Below are 23,329 nucleotides of genomic sequence, written 5' to 3'. Positions count from 1 at the left end.
ACTACCTCATCAAAAGTAGAACCGGATACCCCCTCCCGAGTCATAAGTAACCGAAGATGATATGTGAGGCCATCAATGAATCTCCTAATCCTTTCCTTATCAGTGGGAACCAACCAAACCGCATGACGAGACAACTTAGAAAATCTCATCTCATACTGCGTCACAAACATGCCATCCTAACGTAACTGCTCAAACTGTCTGTGCAGCTCCTCTCTACAAGACTGCGGCACAAACTTCTCCAAAAAGAGAACGGAGAATTCCTGCCATGTAAGTGGTATTGCTCTGACCGGTCTGCGCCTCTCATAGGCCTCGCCCCAGAAAACTAAAAAGTGATGAACGAGACTCCACTAGTCTCCAAAATACCCATTGTCTGAAGCATCCAATGACACTTATCCAGAAAACCCTGAGCATCCTCTAACTCAGCACCACTAAATGATGGAGGTCGAAGCCTCCCAAATCTCTCAAGTCTCCTCTGCTCATCATTTGCCATAACGGGGACTACCGGGGCCTGAGCAGCTGCAGCCGGTTGGGCTGGTAGTGCCCCCAGTATCTGAAGTCCCTGCACTACCTGCTCTGGAGCGCGAGAAACAGGGATATGAGTACCTCCCCGACCTGAGAAGTGGCTGGTGCGGCCTGAGCCGAAACCACCTGAGCAAGGCCAGTGCAAACTGTCAATATCTGAGTCAAAGCCTCCTGTAGGCCTGGAATCTCAATGGGCACAGCTGGTGCCTGAGCGGGTCCCGCCGGCTCAACTACATCTGGAATCTACTCCTGAGCTGGAGCAATTGGTGGTGCTACAGGTGCTGCTCCAACTGTTGTACGAGCAACACCTCGACCTCTACCTCGGCCCCGACCTCTACCATGGCCCCGGCCTCTCGCGGCCCCAACTAGTAGCACTGGTGGCTGGCCATTCGATCCGGTAGTACGTGTTCTCACCATCTGTGAGAGAATAGAATAACAAAATTTTAGTTTTCCAGAATCAACCAGTTCGCACGATAGAATACAATAAAGTGAAATTTTCCTAAGGGTTCGGCAGCCTCTCAAAGATAAGTACAGATGTCTACGTATCGATCCGCAAGACTCTACTAAACGTGCTCATGACTCGTGAGACCTATGTAACCTAGGCTCTGATACCAACTTGTGACGACCCAAAATCTTACCCTTCGTGATGGCACCTATCTCGATACTAGGCTAGCCGACAACATCACTAACCCACAATTTCTTTTAAATACTGAAAACATAATAATTAAGTTTAAGAGTAAATCCCACAAACATAAAAAATAAATACACTCCCAAAACCTGATATCACTGAGTACATGGGCATCTATACATTACAAGTCTGGGAAAAATATGGTCTTTAATAATAATCTGAGACCAAATACAATAACAAAAGGATATGGAAGGAGAGACAAGGTATGCAAAGCATGGTAGCTACTTCTGAATCTCCGGAAGATCGACTGTGCAAAAGAATCAACATCCATTATATTTGGGATCACCTGGATCTGCACACGAAGTGCAGGGTGTAGTATGAGTACAACAACTCAGTAAGTAACAATAATAAATAAGGAACTGAAAATAGTGACGAGCTTCTCAGCTAAGTCCAAATACAATACTTTCCAATATAAAAGAGTAGGCATGCTCTCAAGTTCAACATTTAAGATTTCACTGAAATTTCAAATCATGTTTGACCGAAACAGAAAATAATATTTTTTCCGAAATTTCCAAAATAGTGAAATATGACAGCTGAAATGCAGCAAATAATGAAATCAATGCATCCTCTCAAAGTAACAGTCACTCAGTCCTCCCATTCACTCCAACCTCACGGTCACTCTTTCCTCACAGTCACTCATTCCTCACAGTCACTCATCATTCGGCACTCGCACTCAACCCTCGCACTTAGTACGTACCTGCGCTCACTAGGGTGTGTACAGACTCCGGAGGGGCTCCTTCAACCCAAGCGCTATAACAACCTAATCATGGCATATAGTAATGAAACATACTGCAGCGCGCAGCCCGATCCCATATATATCCTCATAATTAGGCCTTCGTCCTCACTCAGTCATCAACCTCTCCAGTCTCTCGGGCTTAAGATGTCATGAAAATCATCCCCAAAATGATAATATGATGCATCAATAAATAGCAATAGAGACTGAGATATGATATGAAATGAATGAACATGACTGAGTGTGAAATTTCAATTTGAATCATATAATTCAACCATAGAAATGACCCCAGTGGGTACCAAAAATAACAACATATGCCTAAGAATGATTTTTAATACGAGTCTCAACTCATTTTCTCTAACACGTAGAGAATGTACGGATAACAACAGATTATTCAACTATGCAGTCCCATGGAATTTTACGAAGTTACAATTCCTACGGTGCACGCCCACACGCCCGTCACCTAGCATGTGCGTCACCTCAAAACCAATCACATAACATATAATCCGGGGTTTCATTCCCTCATGACCAAATTTAGAACTGTTACTTACCTCAAACCGTGTAATTCTTTATTCCGCTATGCCCTTGCCCCGAGAATTGGTTTCCGAAAGCCTCGTATCTAGCCACAATTAATTTGATTTAGTTAAAACCAATTATTATAATTAATTCCATAAGGAAATACTCACTCTGTTTCAATTTATGTGAACCCATTTGACTGGGCACAAAGTTTAAGAAAAGAGAGAAGACTTTTAAACTTGTGGTTAAAAATGAGGTACATATATTTTGTGTGGCTATAAATCATTGTATAAAGGTAAATTATTTCCAAATAAGGAAAGAAGTCATTCTTTTTGGCACAGACTAAAAAGGAAATAGGTTCACATAAATTGAAACAGAGGGAGTACTAATTTTCCAATAAAAATCCGAAATTCATTCAAAAATTGCCCGTGGGGCCTGCGCCTCGGAATCCGACAAAAATTCCAAAATATGAACGCCCATCCAACTACGAGTCCAACCATATAAATTTCATCAAATTCCGACATCAACTAGACCCTCAAATCTTCAATTAAAGTCCATAAAGATTTCTACCATTTTCAACCCAATCTTTACCTATTTGAACTTAATAATCTTTCCATAAACCTTATTGGTATGTGTATATATAAATAATATTCTTACACCCAAGAATCATACTTTTAATTACCCATCTTTACTCCAAACCTGAAATTAAAGAATTGGGAAAAGAAATTCTTACCTCTTTGAAGCCCTAGCAAGATCCTTGTGAAATCTTCAAACCTTGAACAAGAATTGATGGATAAATGACTAAGTCTTCACTTTATCTCTCTAAAATTCTCTCACCTCTCTCTAAAATATCAGATTTTGACTCCAAAATGAGCTTCAAGGGCTTTAAATTGAAGTTGGGTCGGGTAAAAAATTAGAAAGAGCTTCAAGGGCTTTAAATTGACTAAGTCACATATGCGATCACATAACACGTATGTGGTCCGCATATCGGCCGCATAATTTGGCCTCCAAAATTGGGCGTGACTGACCCGGTCTGCAGTTGCATAATGCACCGTAGAACAGGTCTGCGGTTGCATAATGCACCGCAGATTTTCCTCAATTATTGCCCCTCTCCTGATCCACTCTTCGACCATTATGCGGTCTGCATAGTGATTCTGTGATCGCATAGTGATCGCAGAAATGACCCTTTTTTCGGCAAAATTTTCCTTTACACATCAGTATATTGTTCAACCCAAAATCCCCGAGTCGCATAAGTCAAGATCTGGTCAACCTTTTCAACTTAAATTCTAAACCTTGGAACTAAGTGTTCCAAATCATTCCAAAACCTCACCGGATCTGAACTAATTACCCCGGCAAGCCAAATAACAATCGTAAATCACAATTTGAGCAGTAAATGGGGGAACGAGATTGCAATACTCAAAATGACCCGTCGGGTCGTTACAGTGTTAGCCTGATAGAAAGAACCTACTCTGATACCAATTGATAGAAACTAAGGGTCCACCAAACTATGTAGAGAACCAGGTTCTCTATAAGTTCCCAAAGAACACACTCACACTACAGTAAGTAAATCACATAGAGAAATTTTACGTGAAAAATTCCCAGCTCACAGGATTAAAAATCACGACCTACCTTTGTAGGATTTCAACTTCACTACTGAGCAAATTTTATATTAATACCTATTGTAATCTAGGAATTAACCTCTTAATCCCTCACTAACTTGTAAAACCTCTATTACAAATCACTTTGTAATAACTCTATTACAAAGACTTTACAACTCGACTAACTCTAGCCAAGACACAAACACAAGGGTTTATGATTTACAAAGGGTTTCCTATGCAATGCTTCTAACTAAGCTAAGTAGGAAGTACAAGTAAAGTGCTTTAACAAAGGTGCAACACAACTAAGGACATGTAATGACTCAATACATGAAACCGGTCATTTGTTATGTTGTTCTTTGTTTTTGATGCCCTTGAGAATCACTTGCAAGATTGACACAGACTTGAGAGAATGCTTGATCGATTCTGAATGTGCAAGTGTTTTGTTTTATTTTTGCTTAATGTAAATAACTCATTTGTGACATCACTTGAATGATGTAAGTAAGTTAGGTAAAAGGCATTCCCCATAAAGTTGACCACTGGACTGATTTTGTACCGTTGCGTGTGCAGGCAGCAACTTTACAGCTGTTGGAGAGTTGACTGGGTACAGTCACCAGGGGAACTGATGTCCACCTGTTCCCCTTGTTGTTTCTTTATCGTCTGAAGAGTTGATGTACATCTCCAGCTTGAGACTTGTTATTCCCACGTACTTGAGGGTGTGTATCAGGTTCCTTATCTGGTTCTTGTCATTAAGTTTGTTAGATCATCAAAATATTACAAGGTACATATAATCTATCATCTACTTAGATCACTCACTATAAGAAAGTGGAGATATGACGACGTTTAATAAATGTCGTATTAAGCTGTTTAAATGTCACAAATTTATTTACCGACATTTAATTTACATTTGCATCAAATGTCGTTAATTTCAATATCGGTAATTTTTCGATATTTAGATAAATATCGGTAAGAAATTATGACACTTAATTTATGACATTTAGGTAAATGTCAATAAGAAATTATGACATTTATTTACGTCATTTAGGTAAATGTCGATAAGAAATTTATGACACTTACTTTGCAACATTTAGGTAAATATCAAGAAGACATTTATGATATTTAATTTACGATATTTAGGTAAATATCGGTAAGAATGTTACGACATTTAGTTTACAACATATAGGAAATGTCACTTAAAATATTCGACAATTAGATTAACGTTACTAAAACAATACGACATTTACGTATGATCTTCACAAAATGTCGTATTGAAATTTCCGACATTTTGGTAAATGTCACTAAGAAAATTCACAACATATACAAAATATAGTTTCCACTTTATGTGAATGTTATTAAAAAAAAATTAGTGACATATCTTTTACAACATAGCAAAATGTCGCATTAAATGTTTGACATTTAAATTATTGTCGGTATCATATTTTTTACAATGTAAATAATAATGCTCTGTTTAGCTTCATCATGAACACATTTACATTCACAAATGTCAACTTTTATAACAAACATGAAGTAAATATAAAGCAAATATCTTTTAGCACACTAACCAAAGAACAAAGTAGCAATATAAAACGTACTTAGTACAAGATAGATAATGTCAAATCAAATAATTTATTCTCACGTAAAACTCAAATCTAACTAAATCATAAAAGATAGTAATTTCAATGTGTAAGTACTTTAAGATCACTCCTAATTCGAATTAATTTTTCTCAACTTCTGGACTAAATCTTATAAAACCAACTCTCCATAAGTCAAGCTTTTCATTACCAGTAATTGACATCACTTCCTTCAAGAATGCTGCACAAAAAGTGACAAGAAAAAAAAGAATTATACCTTTATAATAAAGTGAATTCTTTCCTCCTCTAAAACAATTGGAATACCAAAAATAATAACCGATTCATGTTCTAAAAGAGAAACAAATTGATAATGAATGTAATACTAGCAACGAAGAGAGAAAGATTAGACAACATAAAGCAAAAAATTCAAGAAAATGAACGCAACTGCCCAAACCGAACAACAACTGAAATATTATAATATCATAATGCAGTTGATGATATTTTTTTGGTTGTGGGGGGATGTGAGAGGAAGGGAGAAAATATAACTCCACCCGATGGAGGTTCTGCAAAGATTTAATTAAATATAAACACGATCAGGCCTAAAAAGCTAAATACAAGTAAGCACACATAAAACTACCTGCCCAAGAAAGGTTGAAACAAAATCTAAATGAGATAGTTCACTTAGGAGAATCTATTTACCTCTAAGATAATAATGAATTTTTTGCAACAAATGCTATATCAACAGTCAATAATGCATTTTCATATCAGAGTTCAACATAGATTCTGTACTAGAAAAATGGTGTTCAATACAAACCACAGTTTTATCCTTTACCAAGGAAAAGAAAATGTTCAACTATTCTCAATTTATCTTGCACTTAAGAAAGCCATTCCCTACTCTTTTAGTTTTTATTTTTCTTTGAGACTGAGGCAGAAACAGGGTGGGAGAGGGGAGGGTTGAATTCTGAAATATTAGTTTCCGTAAATGGTATACTGAGATGAAATCTAATGAATGTTATATAAGTTTTGCAAACTATAACATGAAGGGTTTCTCCCTTTGAAAAGGAGGAATAAGAACCTTGTAATGTTTTCAAATTTACCCGCTTCTTTTTCTTTGTGCCAACTTCATTAACTCCAGTCTTCTTGATTATGTCAACCTGAGAAGAAATATTATATTGGTTACTCTGGTAGTTTACAAAATTTACAACTTAGAAAATTATGAATACAAGATACAAAAAAATAGGACAAAGTCATATAATAATTTTTATTTCCTAATATGATGGCGTTTCAATCATAGCTCTTTATTTCCCTCATCTAGGCAAGAGTCTTCAACTTACACTTTCTTTCAGGTTCTACAAAATGCTAAATACCTTATGTAGAAGGGTAAAATCATGCTTGATGAGAATCTTATCAATTAACAAAAAGGAAAAAGAAGCTAACTTCTTCACAGCTGCAACAAGAATGCCACCATCATCGTCAAACACAAGTTTAAAAAATGAAACTCTATCCTTAAGTGTAAGCTGCAGAAAAGCCTGAAGAGTTGTGATGCTTTTTCATAAGAACATGCCTCAAAGATGAGAGAGCTCTTCAACCTTTCCAAGGAATATGATATCAGCAAGTATGTCAACACTTACCGCCGAAATTTCACTACCAAAAACGGGAAAAAGACGAGCAAAGCTCCTAAGATTCAGTGGCTTGTGACACCCTTGACTCTTCAAAGAAAGAGGGCAACAATTGTTGACAAGAAACATATGCCCCTATGATCCCCCTTGAGAGGACATACTCATAATCTTTTTTACTGTAAAATAGTCTCTATATTTTAAAATGCTATTTTGAAGCTTTACGTAACTAAAGTAAAAATTGACATAGTTAAAACTATACTCTTCGAATGTATGCAGAAAACGATATAGTTAAAATGAGTTTACGAACTCACCATATTTGAATGAACAAGTGAAACAGGTGATAGTGATTGTTGGTGATCGTCCATTGAGTTATCAGAAATCTATCACAAAAGAGGAAGATTACTACAATTAAAAGAAAATTAAATTACAAGATTATCTTAATTACAATAAATATTTGCTAAGCCTTGTATCTCATCACCTCTATCTAATCTATCCACAGATATTGATGAAGATGATGTTTCACCATGAATAATCCAATTAACGTAACTAGGTAGAAATCCATCAACCACAATATGTTCAACAATCAACTCTTTCGGGATAAATTTCATATTACGACACTTCCGACATGGACACAAGATTTCAGATGCATTAGGCCTATCTAATGAGGCAAAATGAAGAAACTCTTTGGCTCCATTCTCATATAGAGGATCATTCCTATGCAATATGTTTATCCAACTCTTATCCATTAAGAATAACCTATATATATAGCAAAAAAATCAACTAAAAAAGAATACTTATAGATAGAAACTAGAAAGAGTATATCGCAGAATACGAATATATATTATAATTTATACACTTTACTAATGACTATACAAATGTATTAATTCAGAGCATGGCAAAAAACATATCTAGTTTCTTTATTTTTTTCAAGTAAATCTTACAAACTAGTTCACTCTATCGCCACAATATTTAATATTTTATCATGACTAAGCATAATCAAACTATAGAATACCATAATTGACATCTTGAATAAATATAACTTTTAAAAAATAAGTATCAAATTGATGTTTGATTGAACTTGATTTAGATCTATTTTAGATTGAACTAGTAAATGAGATCATACTAATCCAATCTTTTTAAATAATACCATTATTTCTATACATAAAGCTTAAGTATTACAAACATATCTTTGCAAGCAAACTTAAAGAGCCTAAAAATTAGGAAAGAAGAAACCTAGTAAGTATTTTTAGAACACAAAAATCTCATATTTGAGATATGGAAAAAGCAAAACAAATTAAAGAAATGCCCCAAAAAAATGAACTTTCTTCCATCCATCAATTTGTCAAACTCTGTCTCATCCCCCAAACAAAATCTATGTCCATTGTGCTCGTTTATTATTTATTTGTTCTTTTATATATAAATTGATCTACTATTTCTATGTTGGTCAAATAACCTAGTCGACTCTCTTCTTTTATCATGTTAAAAAGATTAACAATCTTCAAAAATAAAATCTGAACAACTAAGAACAACAAAATCAGTATAATCCTACTAGTGGGGTATGGGGAGGGTAGTATGTACGAAGATCTTATGTCACGACCCAAAATTCGTTAAAGATCATGATGGTACCGGACACCATTGTCAGGCAAGCCAACACTAAATAGTTAATTAAATTCTCATTTTAATATTTTTAAAATCGTAAATTTACTTCAATTTAACTAGTAAAGGATAAATTTACAGAGTAGATAACAATGTTTTCCAATTTCAATACTGAACATCCCATAATCATCCCAGAACCCGGCGTCACAAGTGCATGAGCATCAACTAGGAAGATGAAATAAAATACAACACCTGTCCAGAATACAAATTAGACAGGAAAATACATAAGTAATTCTGAAGGGGACTCTGATGGCTGCGGATCGTAGATGGAAATGCAGCTCACCTAAGTCTCCGCATTGACCACACCTCTGCGAATGCAAGGCTGCTAGACATATATGCACCTGCACAAAAATGTGCAGCAAGTGTAGTATGAGTACGTAAATCAACGTGTACCAAATAAGTATCCAATCTAACCTTGAAGAAGTAGTGACGAGAGGTCGACTCTGACACTTACTAGTAGTCCAATAATAATATACTGATAATATAATAAATTATGGATTTTATAAGGCAACGGTAAACTCAATAACATGAAGCAGGTAAATAATTCTCTTGTTAATAAGGGATTTCCAAATTTATTTTCATCTTTTAACGATTTATATCTCCGGCCAATGAGGCCATATCAATTATCAATAATTCCAAAACAATCAATTAAGTCATGCGCAAATCATGCCGAGGTCGTACGGCCCGATCCAATATAATATTAAACTGTGCACTGCCGGAGGGTCGAACGGCGCGAACCATAGATGCATCAATTTAATCTGCCGAGGCGTTCGGCCCGTTCCACAAAAGATAAACACATTCGGACAACCAAATCAAGGATTTATTTAGGTTTGATGTTTAAAGAAATATCAATTCTTATTAACGGTCAAGTGACCCGTCCAAAACCCAAGTAGGTGAAGTATAACCCTTTTGAAATTCCTTTATCAAGTTCCAATATGTTTTAAACAGTTAAATTAACAAGTAGGATGCAAGCATCGCATGAATAACGTGATTTGGGTCCTAGACTACCCGGACATAAGCATAATAGTAGCTACGCACGGACTCTCGTCACCTCGTACGTACATAGCCCCCACAAATAGAAGCACATATTGAATTATTTGACCTATGGGGTAAATTCCCTCTTACAAGGTTAGAAAAGAGACTTACCTTGCTCCGCAGCTCCTTAACCGGTTCCCAAGCCCTTCCGGCGACTCAAACCGATGCCCAACGCTACAAAACTAGCCAATAAATATACAAACCCATAAGGATTTACTCTAATACTCATTATAATCCAATTTATAATAATTTCTAATCCCGATCGAAAAGTTGATAAAAATCACCCTCGGGCCCACGTGCCCGAATTCCAAAATTTTGAAGATAAACTTTACCCCATGGCACCACGAACTCAAATATGTAATTTATTCCAAATTCCACGCCTAAAATCGTGGTCAAAATCCAAAAATATCAAATTCTAGGTTTTCTACCAAAACCCCACAATTTCTACTAATTTCCATGTTCAAATCCATGTATGATCATGTATTTAGTTTAAAAGAAGTGAAAATCACTTACCTTGATATTGATGACGAAGAATGAGCTCCAAACTCGCTCCAAGACCGGCTCTCATGGAGGATTGAGGTGAAAATGAGCCAAGCTCTCGTTTTAAAGAACACACTGCCCAGCCCCGTCCTTTGCACCTGCGGTCAAGTAGCCATACCTACGGCTTCGCAAGTGCGAGAAACCTTCCGCTTCTGCGCCTGCTTCCACTTGTGCGAGGTACTATCTATTTCTATTGGCCAGCCTGCCCCGCTTCTGCGACTCTAATGTCGCTTTTGCGCCCTCCACACCTGCGGTCAAAACGTCGCAGGTGCGGGTACACCAGATATCAATTGCCTCAACTCTTCTTCAAATTCCAAATTCGATCCGTTATCCACCCGGAATCCACCTGGGGCCCTTGGGACCTTAACCAATTATACCAACACGTCCCAAAACACATTACGAACTTAGTCTAGCCTTCAAATCACATAAAAAAAATGTCGAATTCATGAATCACACCTCATTCCAAGCTTAATGAACTTTAGAATTTCAATCTTCTACATTCGATGTCGAAACCTATCAAATTATGTCTGATTGACCTCAAATTTTGCACACAAGTCACATTTGACATTACAGACCTATTCCAACCTCCAAAAATTAGAATCCGACCCTGATATCAAAAGTTCACTTCTGGTCAAACTTCTCAAAAACCTTCAAATTTCTAACTTCCACCGAATGACCTACGGACCTCTAAATCCACTTCCGGACGTGCTTCCAATACTAGAATCACCATACAGAGCTATTTTCAGATTCGGAATCCCAAACGGACCTTGATAACATTAAAATGTACTTCAACCCAAATTTATGAAATTATTCTAAAAATTCTATTTTCCACAATAGGCGCCGAAATGCTCCCGGGTTACCCAAAACCCGATCTGAACATACGCCCAAGTCCTAAATCATCATACGAACCTGTTGGGACCTTTAAATCTCGTTTTCGAGGTCGTTTACTCAAAAATCCAATCTTAGTCAATTCTTCCAACTTAAGGCTTTCAAAATGAGGATTTTCTTTCCAATACCAACTTTGATCTCCCCGACATTCAATTCCGATCATGCGTACCAGTCATAATACTTGAAATGAAGCTGCTCATGGCCTCAAACCACCAGACGATGCACTAGAGCTCAAAACGACCGAACGAGTCGTTACATTCTCTCCCACTGAAACATACATTCGTCCTCGAACGTGCTAAGAACTACTCTGGAGTTAACCGAAATCACTGGTCAACACCTCGTGCACCTACCCGTGCTACCACAATCCAGTTGAGCACATTAGCTCGAGCAATCTAAAGATTCTCCCTTTTATTCAGTCAAGTTAGCTTTAGAGCCAAATTCTAACATCTGAAATTCTCTACTAGGCATGTTTCCAGCATACGAACACCGTATCAATCATTACAAACTGTACCAAATATGATTGTATACCCTTACTGAATTCACACCATGCACCGTATAATTCACATGACCATAATAACGTCCTATGATAACAATAAGCGAAATCCCACGAATCTGATGCCCACAACGCACCTCAAAACATATATAAGTCCTGTTCCAACTCTTGCGATGTCGCCACGACAGAAGAGGTGTGTAGAAATTCATAACCAACTGCCAAGTCAACAAATCACCGAGTTTCTCCTCTTTACAAGAACCATCACCTCATTATGAACCAAATAACGATTTTTTCTCTTTAATGTGCCTCATATAAATTTGATTGCACTGATCCCACGTCCAATGATCTCGTCTCACCAGTATAAGTTGTTCAGGCAATAAGCCATCTTAGATACTTCTAAAAGTCTCATCTGATGCACAGGGTGCCAATAAGCTACAAACCCGAACGTGATACCTAAGGAAAATGAACTCTAGAAAGGATTACTCAACCCGCGTAACTAATTTAGACAACCAAAAAGGTGTCATGAACCTTCCTCAGAAAATGGAAAACAAAACACACAAAAATAGCTATAGGGGACTGTACTCAACATCACACTGTTGCGGCGTGCAACCCGATCTAAACAATATACCAGTATATTGGACACAAGCACGCCAAGTGCATAATACCATTCCTGGGGAGACAGATAGCGCCATGCGCTACAAAACTCAAGCACAACTAAGGTGCGATATATGATCTGCATCTCGAGAGCCATCCTGCTCACACAACACCATCGCTGCACGGAACCTCAATACATATGAAATTAACAAGCCGTTTCACTACTCACACAGCACAATATAGTATTACATGAAGTAGCCGGTGATGAATTAACATCCAACGTCCAAATACTCTTCTATAAGGAGCGCTATGTTGAAATGAACACCTCCGGCCCGACATAGATCCCACATTCATATCTAGATCCACCCACAGACCTCAAGACGATTCAGATCGCACCGTACTAGTCTGATAACCTTTCAAGGGTTCATAATAACCCTATTCCACATAACACACAAGAACAACTATCATATCCGGAACAAACCTCCATAGTCCACAACCAAATGAACCGAGCGCCCTCCAGGCATAAATTCTCACATGAACAATAGTACTACAATCTCCATACTTGGTTCCATTCTTCGATCAATCAAGTGACTACATGTCACACTTATACAATCTTCTTGTAGGACGTGCTCCCAAGACCTTCCGCACCAGATAGCAAGTCTGCACATCCATACCACCGGCTGCACAAATGCTGTAAAGCAAATCAAAAATCCAAAATCACTACTCAAAGCCTCTTACACAAGACACCGATCTCAGGTGACGCTAAAGGCAATACCAGCTTACTCTAACCATCTGAATCCTTTCCCGCTCATCCGAGATTTTGACATTCTTGTCGACACCAAACTGCAACCTTGATTATCAACTTCCGAATCCCATGCCGATCACTGCACTTAATCACGCCAATGCACAAGAGTACAAGAATTTCATCTTAACTTCCGAACTACTAATAGGGTAAACACTTCATCACATAAAAACCTTTTACTTAACTCATTCCAAGAGAACTATCGCAACACGCGACTGAATCCTCATATCCACAGAAAATACCAAACTCAAGTAGTGGTCTAAACCACCATAAATCTTTCGGGATCCATCTGCACATAACATGCCATAATACTCGAAAGCCTCCAAATAAAATCAGTTACGGCGACCGTCAAACCTTGCACGTACTGTCACAAATCACATGAATAACCCAACACACTGAAAGAGCTGATCATTGACATCATTATGCCGATTCAACCATTGCTAATCGACCTAAATCTTTCTAATTTACCCTAGACTTTCCTTAGGAATAATAATAGCTCCATTCAAAACATGGCGAACTCAATCCGCACTCGTCATGAGTGATCCTATTTCACAAGACCACATTGTCTCAAAACCCACGAACCATTTCATACCCTCCTTGTGCGCATAATCGCATCTTCAACTGATACACCCATTCTGATGATTCTTCTATAAATCCAAAGTTACATGCTCCCCTTCCTCTCATGATTCCCAGTAGACCAAAGATGACACGGAACACTCCAAGATCCTTTATCATAATCCGCTGCAAAAGCCCGATATTCAACCATACTATGGACTCGAAATCCTTAGGCACCACACCTTAACTTTTGAATCCACTAGGACCGTTATTGAGAGTCATCCACTCTGACTTGGTCCCGAATATAATCAACCCCAAGGCTTTGCTAACACATGAGCACCCTCTCAAAGAAGCACCTGGCCGAATCATCTCCCTTGTAACTCGCCTCTACACGAAGCATAAATCCTGAGTCTTCCCAAAGCTTGAGCATGAATCGATAAGGCCAACTATAGCACACATTCCTCAAATCGCTTGCTCAAACTACCACTGATGTTCTCTTTCCTTAGTCGTAATAACCCATCAATATGCCGATAACCAGAAATCTTACAAATAGACGACCATGCAATAGTATGCTTGAAGCTACTATTGCATAAACCTGGAACCCACCAAGATTCTTCCTTCATCGACATGATCTAGAACAATCAACTCACCAAATTCCTCGAAATCCTTCCATTAACCTTTAATGAACACTCCGAATGTAACGACCCAACCGGTCGTTTTAAGTATCACAGCCTCGTTCCCCCATTTACTGCTCAATTTATACTTTACAGTTAATTTATGACTTATCGGGTTAGTTGGTTCGGGTTCGAAAGGATTTTGGAGTGAAATGAGACACTTAGTCTCATAATTGGAAAAAACAACTTAAGTTGGAAAAGTTGACCGGATATTCACTTATATGTAAACGACCTCGGACTTGAATTCTGATAATTCCAATAGCCCTGTATAGTGATTTTGGACTTAGGAGTGTGTCGGGCAAACTATTTGGAGGTCCGTAGTAGAATTAGATTTGAAATGGCAAAAGTTGAATTTTTAGAAAATTTGACCGGGGAGTTGACTTTTTGATATCGAGGTCGAAATCCGATTCTGAAAATTTTAATAGGTCTGTTATGTCATTTATGATTTGTGTGCAAAATTTGAGGTCAATCGGATGTTATTTGATAGGTTTCGACGTTGTTTGTGGAAACTTGAAATTTCAAAGTTCATTAGGCTTGAATTGGGGTATGATTCGTGTTTTTAGTATTGTTGGATGTGATTTGAAGACTCGACTAAGTTCGTATGATGTTTTAGGACTTGTTGGTATATTTTGTGAAGGTTCCGAGGGGCTCGGGTGAGTTTCGGATGGTTAACGGATCAAAATTTGAACTTCAACAGCTGCTGGAATTTTCTGATATCTGTATCTGATTTCCTTATACGCGATCGCGTGAATGCGTCTACGATCGCGTAGGATTAGTTGGTCAGCAGAGGTTTTGTGCCTCGCGATCGTGCTTCGCGATCACGTGAAGCGAGATGCGATCGTGTAGCTTTGAGATTTTTGTGACTCGCGAACGCGTGAAGAAGGTCGCGTTCTCGTAGAGTAAGTGGAGCTGAGGTAGAAGTCACACGTTTTATGCTTCGCGATCGCGTGGCTGAGTCCGCAATCGCGTAGGTCTGTGATGTTGTGCATCGTGATCGCGTGGAAAAGTCCGCGATTGCACAGGGTTAAATTTGGGCTGTGGAAAACTGTTCTTCGCGATCGCGTGGGAATGTTCGCGATCACGTAGAGCATATGACTGGGCAGAGAGTTTAAGTTCTGAAAATGGGACTGTCCCATTTTTCATTTTTGACGGATTGGAGCTCGGGAAGAGGCGAGTTTTGGGAGATTTTTAGAGAAAACAACGGGATAAGTGTTCTTAACTCAATATTGATCATATTACTCGATTCCATGGTTGTTTTTAACAATTAATTGGTGAATTAAGTTGGAAAATTGTGAAAACCCTCTTGGTTTAATTTGAAGATTTGAGGGTCGAATTGATGTCGGATTTGAGTAAAATTTATATGGTTGGACTCGTGGTTGAATGTGCGTTCGTATTTTGTAACTTTTGTCGGGTTCTGATATGTGGGCCCCACAGGTAATTTTTGAGTGTAATTTAAGATATTTGTGGAAAAATTAGTATTTTGATATGGAATAAATTTCTATAATTTGTATGGACTGAATCAAATTTATTGTGGCTAGATTCGATCAGTTTAGGAGTTTATATGTGCATAATGGAATTTCTGGAGTATTTTGATCTTGCTTGGAATTTGGATTCGTCTTGTTCTAGGTAAGTAACTCTTCTAATCTTGGTGCTGAGGGTATGAACCCTGAATATACGTATTATGTGAATTGTTTGGAGGTGACGCACATGCTAGGTGATAGGCGTGTGGGCGTGCACTATAGAAATTGTGATGTTATTGGTTTTGTGAAATTTTGTAGTCAAATAATCTTGGCATTTTCTATGTAGTTTTATGTGTTAAAGAAATTGAGCTGAGAATCATGTTAAAAATCATGCTGAGACTATGTGCCAGTATTATTGAGACCCACATAGGTCATATTGTTGTTAAATTAATTGTTTAAAATGAAATTTCATACGCAGTCATGTTCATTCATTTCATAACATCTCTTAGTCTCTGTTGCTATTTATTGATACATCATATCATCATTTTTGGGCTAATTTTCATGACATTGTGAGCAAGAGAGACTGGAGAGATTGATGACTGAGTGAGGCTGACGACCTGATTGTGAGGATAATTATGGGATCGGGTTGCACGCCGCAGCATGTCAGATTGGCTTATTATAGCACGTTAGTTGTCCGTGCAACACGTGAGTTGTCCGTGTGGATCCAGATATTAGTATAGCATGTGAGTTGTCCGTGCGGATCCAGATATTATTATAGCACGTGAGTTGTCCGTGCAACACGTGAGTTGTCCGAGCAGATTATAGTGCTTGGGTTGAAGGAGCCTCTCAGGAGTTTGTACACACCCCTAGTGAGCACAGGTACCTACTGAGTGTGAGTGCCGAGTGCGAGTGCCGAGTGATTTGGGAGGATTGAGTGATTGTGGGGCTTGAGTGACTGTGAGGACTGAGTGACTGGGAGGACTGAGTGAAGTGATATTCTGAGAGTATTCATATGATTTTATCACTGAGCTGCATCGCATTGAGATGCACACATGACATACATGCATAGAGATGTATTTTTCTCATGCTGTAAAATATCACATCATTTATGATTTCTCACACATGTTGCTAGATGGGCATAGTGATGCATTTGTTTTACACGGGTTATCTGGAAAGAAAATGAAACATCTCCTTTATTATTGAAAGGATTTTTTTAAAAACTATTGTTTTCAAACTTATTCATATTTTTGGCGACTTCGGTAAACGATTTGGGTTTTCATTGATGTACTTGAAAGGAAGAACTATTTTTAGAATCATGAACGAGCTGAGAATTTTATCTCTGAGTTACTTCTTGTATTATTTGATTTACGTTGTTATGGACTATTGGTTTTGGACCCGACCTTGGTAAAAACTCGTCACTACTTTCAACCTAAGGTTAGGTTTGTTACTTACTCAATACATGGGGTCGGTTGTACTGATACTACACTTCTGCACATTGCGTGCAGATGTTGGCTGCTATTGTTGCTGTGCTCGATGGTTGCCGGATTTGAAGATGTACTTGCGTTCCTGTTGTAGCTGCCTCTTGTTCATGGTAGCCTTAGATATATAAAAACTCTGTTTATGTACTATTCAAACAAACTATGTATTTATTTTATTTCTGCTTTGTAAATTCTATTCTTAGAAGCTCATGATTTGTACTACCAGTTCTTGAGGAAATGTATTGGTTTTAGATACTTTCTTTTAATTAATTGCCTTATTAATTTCATTGGAATCAGATAGTTGGTAATTGGCTTACCTAGCGGGTTGGGGTTAGGTGTCATCACGACTGGTTGGATTTTGGGTCGTGACAAGGTGGTATCAGAGCTCTAGGTTCATAGGTTCTACAAGTCATGAGCAAGTGTCTAGTAGAGTCTTGCGGATTGGTATGATGACGTCCATACCTATCTTCGAGAGGCTACAGGGCATTTAGGATATATACTTCCCATCTTTATTTCCTTATCGTGCGGGATTGATTCAGCTTGAGACATAACTCTTTGAATTCCTTCCACGTATTTGTATGCGCACATGAGTGCTCGATATCAGCTGTGCATCGCCGACTTGTGATTCTATAAATGAGGTTCGAGATGTGTATTCTGTGTTTTGGTGATGGGCCAGTCTGGAGGACTTGAGGCCAGGTTTAGACCGCAGCTTAAGCTTGGTAGCTTTAGTTGCAGCTTGTACAATTATGTCCGGTAACGACCCTATGAGTAGAATTTGTGGCTCGATGAGCGGTGGAATGGCTGTGTGACGGGTATGATGTGACCGCGGGATGTGTTAAGACAATTTGAACATGACGAGAACTGTTTCCTTGAAATATAAAGGAAAGGCCATTGGGTGCTTGATTTTCGATTTGATGTGACGTACAGTCTCGAGTATGAATGTTTTGGAGGATCTTTCATGTTGTTAAATTTTGGGACAAACTAAATTCTCATGTCTTGTTAATAAGTTTGGACTTGGAAAAATTAAGTGATTGCGTAGTAATTGTGACTGCGAAAGGGTATAACAAGATACCAATTTGAGGCTAAGCAGGTGGGTTATCCCCTGCGGAGTAATCTACATAGGTATGTTCCTTATATGTGAGTGGAGAGTTTCTTTTCTGCCAGTAGGGCGTATGTATGGAGATTTAAATTTGAATCTGGCTGAGAAAGTTGAATTGAGTGTCAAGAGAATGATTGCGAGCTTAGCGGATGATTTGGGGTATTTTTATGGTTGGCGTTGCATGAGTTTGAGAAGAAGTTTCATTGAACTGACTGTGGCATTATGGCAGTAATAAAGTATTGGTATTGTGAGTTATGGGATGTTTTAATCTATGGCTTTGAGCCAAGTGGGGGAGCCTGCTATTGATAATTCAATTTCATGGTTATATGTAAAGGTTTAATTTTGGGATGAGGCATACTGGTGGGTTAGTTATGACTTGCAGAAGCTGATATCGAGGATGACTCGAATAAGAAAATTCCTGGATACGGGTTATATTACACTTATGAGTATGTGAAAATTGTGGGACGAGTGAGTTGTTATTTGTAAATGATATAGTGCACACGGAGTATGAATTTGATAAGTGGTATTAAAGTAGAGTTACTTCTTTGAGAGTTGTTGTGCTAATGGGGCACATGTCTTTTGGCCCATTTGGGCGGTGTAATGTGGAATTGGTTATGGCAATAAAATCTGAGATTTAAGTTGGATGGTGTCGAGGCTTGTGGCATTTTTGTATATCATTATGGATTTTATATTTCGGTATCAGGAAGGTCAATGAAACGGACTTAGACTCAAATAAGGTATTTTCAGAGTGGGTGTTTTGTTTGTGGTATTTATAGGGGTAATTATGATGTGGTGAGACTCTACAGATGTTTTGGTGGCAATATTCTTGGGTTTGGTGACCTACGTGGTTTGGTCGAGTTAGAGGAATTTAATTCTAATAGCTTGGTTATGTGCAGATGGATTTCAAAGTGTTCTTGATGGTTTCTACCATGGTTTAAACTATATATTTTCTACTGGTGTGGGAAACGTGTTGTGTATTATGATTTTCTCCTGGGAAGGAAACAAGATGAAGGTTTCTAACTAACTGGTATGTAAATTGCTGGTGACCCAGAGTTGATAATGAGATTCTTGTGCTTTTCACATGATGGCAAGATAGATGTTATGTGTTGTGCGGAAGTTAGATTTACATGTACAAGGTGGCAGTTCAGTCTTGAAGAGAAGGTAACGAATGTTGGACAACATGGGCGGTTCCAAATAACAAGATGAATACTATTACTACTTGGTGTTGTATGAGAAGGGTGCGGATTTCAGAAGGCGCATTGTATTTTGACTTACAAATATATAATTAGTATTGCGGTACTCACATGGTTGATAGACTGCTGATATTCAAATTATTGTTATGTGGCACGGAAGGATTATGAAGATTTCCTTGTGGGATGATCGTGCAAGAAGAATGTGTTAGTCATTCTAGTAATGGAGTTGGGATCAGTTACGGTGATTCATGTGTTCGATGAATTTGGAGACTCAGAGTTCTCAGAAGTATATTGTTTCGGGTTTCGACCTATTTGAGGTGAGTATTTTATTTTAACTCAGTGGAGGCACTAGTTACGTTAATTATTTGTGATATCTACGCGCTATAAATGCACATATATGTGAGGTTTGAGCCAATGTGCGGGCATTGGTGCAGGTATTTATACTCGAAAAGAATGCTTAGGCTATGATATGCCTAGAGTTAACTGTTAAGCGTAAATTTATAATGTTTCCCGTATTCGTACCTTTGTTGAGAACTATTTGGGCTATACTTGAGGTTACAAAGAAGATGATTCCCTAAATATACGTGTAACGACCCGGCCGGTCATTTTGAATATTATAACCCCATTCCCCCATTTACTGCTAAATTTATGTCTTGCAATTGATTTATGACTTATCGGGTTAGTTGGTTCAGGTCCGGAAGGAACTCAGAGTGAAATGAGACACTTAGTCTCATAATTGAAAATTTAAGTTAGAAAAGTAGACCGGATATGGACCTTTGGGTAAACGACCTCGGATTTGTATTTTTATGATTCCAATAGCTTCGTATGGTGATTTTGGGCTTAGTAGCGTGTCCGTAATATTATTTGGAAGTCCGTAGAGGATTAGGCTTGAAGTGCCGAAAGTTTAATTTTTGAGAAGTTTGACCGGGGGGTTGACTTTTGATATCGGGGTCGGAATCCAATTTTAAAAATTGGAATACTTCTGTTATGTCATTTATGACTTGTGTGCAAAATTTGAGGTCAATCGGACGTGATTTGATAGGTTCCTGAGTCATTTGTAGAAATTAGAAATTTCAAAGTTCATTAGGCTTGAATTGGGGTGTAATTCATGATTTTAGCATTGTTTGAGGTGATTTGAGAGTTCGACTAAGTCCGTATGATGTTTTAGAAGTTGTGGGTAAATTTGGTCGAGGTCCCGAGGGGCTCGGGGTGAGTTTTGGATGGTTAACAGATCAAAAATTTGGAATTGAATAGCTGCTGGAATTTTCTGATATCTGATAATGTTTTCCTTCTACGCGATCGCGTGAATGCGTTTGCGATCGCGTAGGCTTATTTTGTCAGTGGGGGTTTTTGTTTTATGTGATCGCGTAGGGATATCTATGATCGCGTAGGGTTAATGTAAGGCAATGGCATTTTTTGCTTCGCGATCGCGTGAAACGGGATGCGATCGCGTAGCTCTGGAATTTTGTGACTCGCGAACGCGTGATGAAAGCCGCGTTCGCGTAGAGTAAGTGGAGAGGAGTATAAGTCACACGTTTTGTGCTTTGCGATCGCGTGGACTAGTCCACGCGATCGCGTATGTCTGTGATGTTATGCATCGCGATCTCGTGGGAAAGTCCGCGATCGCGTAGAGTAAAACTTGGGCGATGGAAAATTGTTCGCGATCGCATAGAGCAAATTTATGGGCAGCGAGTTTAAGTTCTGAAAATGGGACTTCGTCCAATTTTTAGTTTTTGACGATTTGGAGCTCGGATTGAGGCGATATTTGGGTGATTTTCAGAGGAAACAATGGGGTAAGTGTTCTTAACTCAATATTGGTTAAATTACCCGAATCCATGGTTATCTTTATCATTTAATTGGTGAATTGTGTTGGGAAAATTTGAAAACCCTCTTGGTTTAAATCGAAGATTTGAGGGTCGAGTTGGGGTCGGATTTTGGTAAAATTGGTATGGTCAGACTCGTGGTTGAATGGGTTTCTGGATTTTGTAACTTTTGTTGAGTTCCGAGACGTGGGCCCTACGGGCAATTTTTTAGCTAATTTTCGGATTCTTATGGAACATCATTATTTTCATATGGAATTAATTCCAATGAATTTTATTGACTGAAACGAATTATTTTTTATCAGATTCAAGGTGTTTGGAGACCAATTCACGAGGAAAGGACATTGCAGAATAAGAATTTCACGGCTTGAAGTAAGTAACAGTTTTAAATCTGGTCCTGAGGGTATGAAACCCCGGATTTTGGTATCATGCGATTATTTTGGAGGTGATGCACATGGGCTTATTTCATGATTATTGAGAGCCCGAAAGACTAGAGAGATTAATGACTGAGTGAGGCCGAGGGGCTGATTGTGAGATATTGATACTATAGCACGTGAGTTGTCCGTGCAGCACGTGAGTTTGCCATGCAGATCCTTATATTATACTATAGCATGTGAGTTGGCCGTACGAATCCTTATATTATACTATAGCACATGAGTTGGCCGTGCAGCACGTGAGTTGGCCGTGTGGCATCCTTATATTATACTATAGCACGTGAGTTGGCCGTGCGGATCCAGATATTTATATTACGGCACATGAGTTGTCCGTGCAGCACGTGAGTTGTTCGTGCAGATTATAGCGCTTGGGCTGTAGTAGCCCCTCCGGAGTCTGTACACCCCAGTGAGCGCGGGTACCCATTGAGAGAGTGATGAAGGTTGGGAGCCCAGGGAGTGATTGTTGTCCTAAGAGGTTGTACTTGATTTCCATTTGTTGTTGCACTTAGTTGCTATCTGTCATTGTTGTGAAATCTCTGAAAGATTGTTGATATATAGATTATATGAACAGGAATTGTATAAAAATTGATTTGACATTAAACTGCCAGATTTGATAGCATGTCTATTCTTTGCTGGAATTACTCGAAATGAACCATAATTGTGTAGCTCGTTACTATCTTCAGTTCCCTATTTATTATTGTTACTTGCTGAGTTGGTTGTACTCATACTACACCCTGCACTTCGTGTGCAAATCGAGGTATTCCCGGACATAGCGAGTGTTGATCCTTTCGCACAGTTGATTTTCAGGAGATTTTGAGGTAGCTGCCGTGTTCCGCAGACCTTGTCTCTCCTTCTCTATCTCTTTGTTTACCGTATTTGGTCTCAGACTATTATAGACTATATTTTTCAGACTTGTATTCATATTAGATGCTCATGTACTCAGTGACACTAGGTTTTGAAGAGTGTTTGCATTGTATTTAAATATTATATTTTCAAACTTGAGAGAAATTATTGTTTATTAAGATTTTCGGCTTGCCTAGTATTGAGATAGGCGCCATCACGACGGGTGAGATTTTGGGTCATGACAATATGGGGTAGTTACTAATTCTGCTCTAAAAAAAATAATTTGCGGATTTGAAGTGTGATAGCAGACTTTGCACGTGCTTACACTATGGCGTGCCATTTCTACCAATCCAGGAGCATGAGAATCTTATTTCATTAACATATACAACTATACTTGTTTAATTGCTCCTGTATGATATACTGGGATTGGAGTCCTGTGACCATGCCGGGCGATTCATATTATTGGTACGTGAGTTGTCCGTGCCGTGCCATGTGTGGAAATTCTATTTCTATAATAATTT

The 23,329-nt window shown here is 38.5% G+C and overlaps 1 protein-coding gene across 6 annotated transcripts in view; it reads right to left on the bottom strand.

Annotated features, from left to right (window-relative positions):
* Positions 1-5,582: 5,582 nt before the first annotated feature.
* LOC104097571 (uncharacterized) overlaps positions 5,583-23,329 on the bottom strand; it is a 29,212-nt gene continuing 11,465 nt past the window's right edge. Inside the window, exons 3-7 of one of the 6 annotated variants that reach the window (XR_011409555.1) lie at positions 10,047-10,117; positions 9,184-9,241; positions 7,556-7,624; positions 6,723-6,779; positions 5,583-5,866 (exon numbers count right to left, since the gene is read on the bottom strand). Coding sequence is in view for 5 of the 6 variants with exons in the window: in XM_070181343.1 (XP_070037444.1) it covers positions 5,967-6,188; positions 6,723-6,779; positions 7,556-7,624 (348 nt within the window). In the remaining variant the exon portion in view is untranslated. The other 5 variants (XM_070181345.1, XM_070181346.1, XM_070181347.1 and 2 more) reach the window with 5 other exon arrangements.

Source organism: Nicotiana tomentosiformis, chromosome 7 (genome assembly GCF_000390325.3).
Source record: "Nicotiana tomentosiformis chromosome 7, ASM39032v3, whole genome shotgun sequence".
NCBI classification, from domain to species: Eukaryota; Viridiplantae; Streptophyta; class Magnoliopsida; order Solanales; family Solanaceae; genus Nicotiana; species Nicotiana tomentosiformis.
Note: the sequence above shows the minus strand (reverse complement) of the source record. Positions and strands in the feature narration are given on the sequence as shown.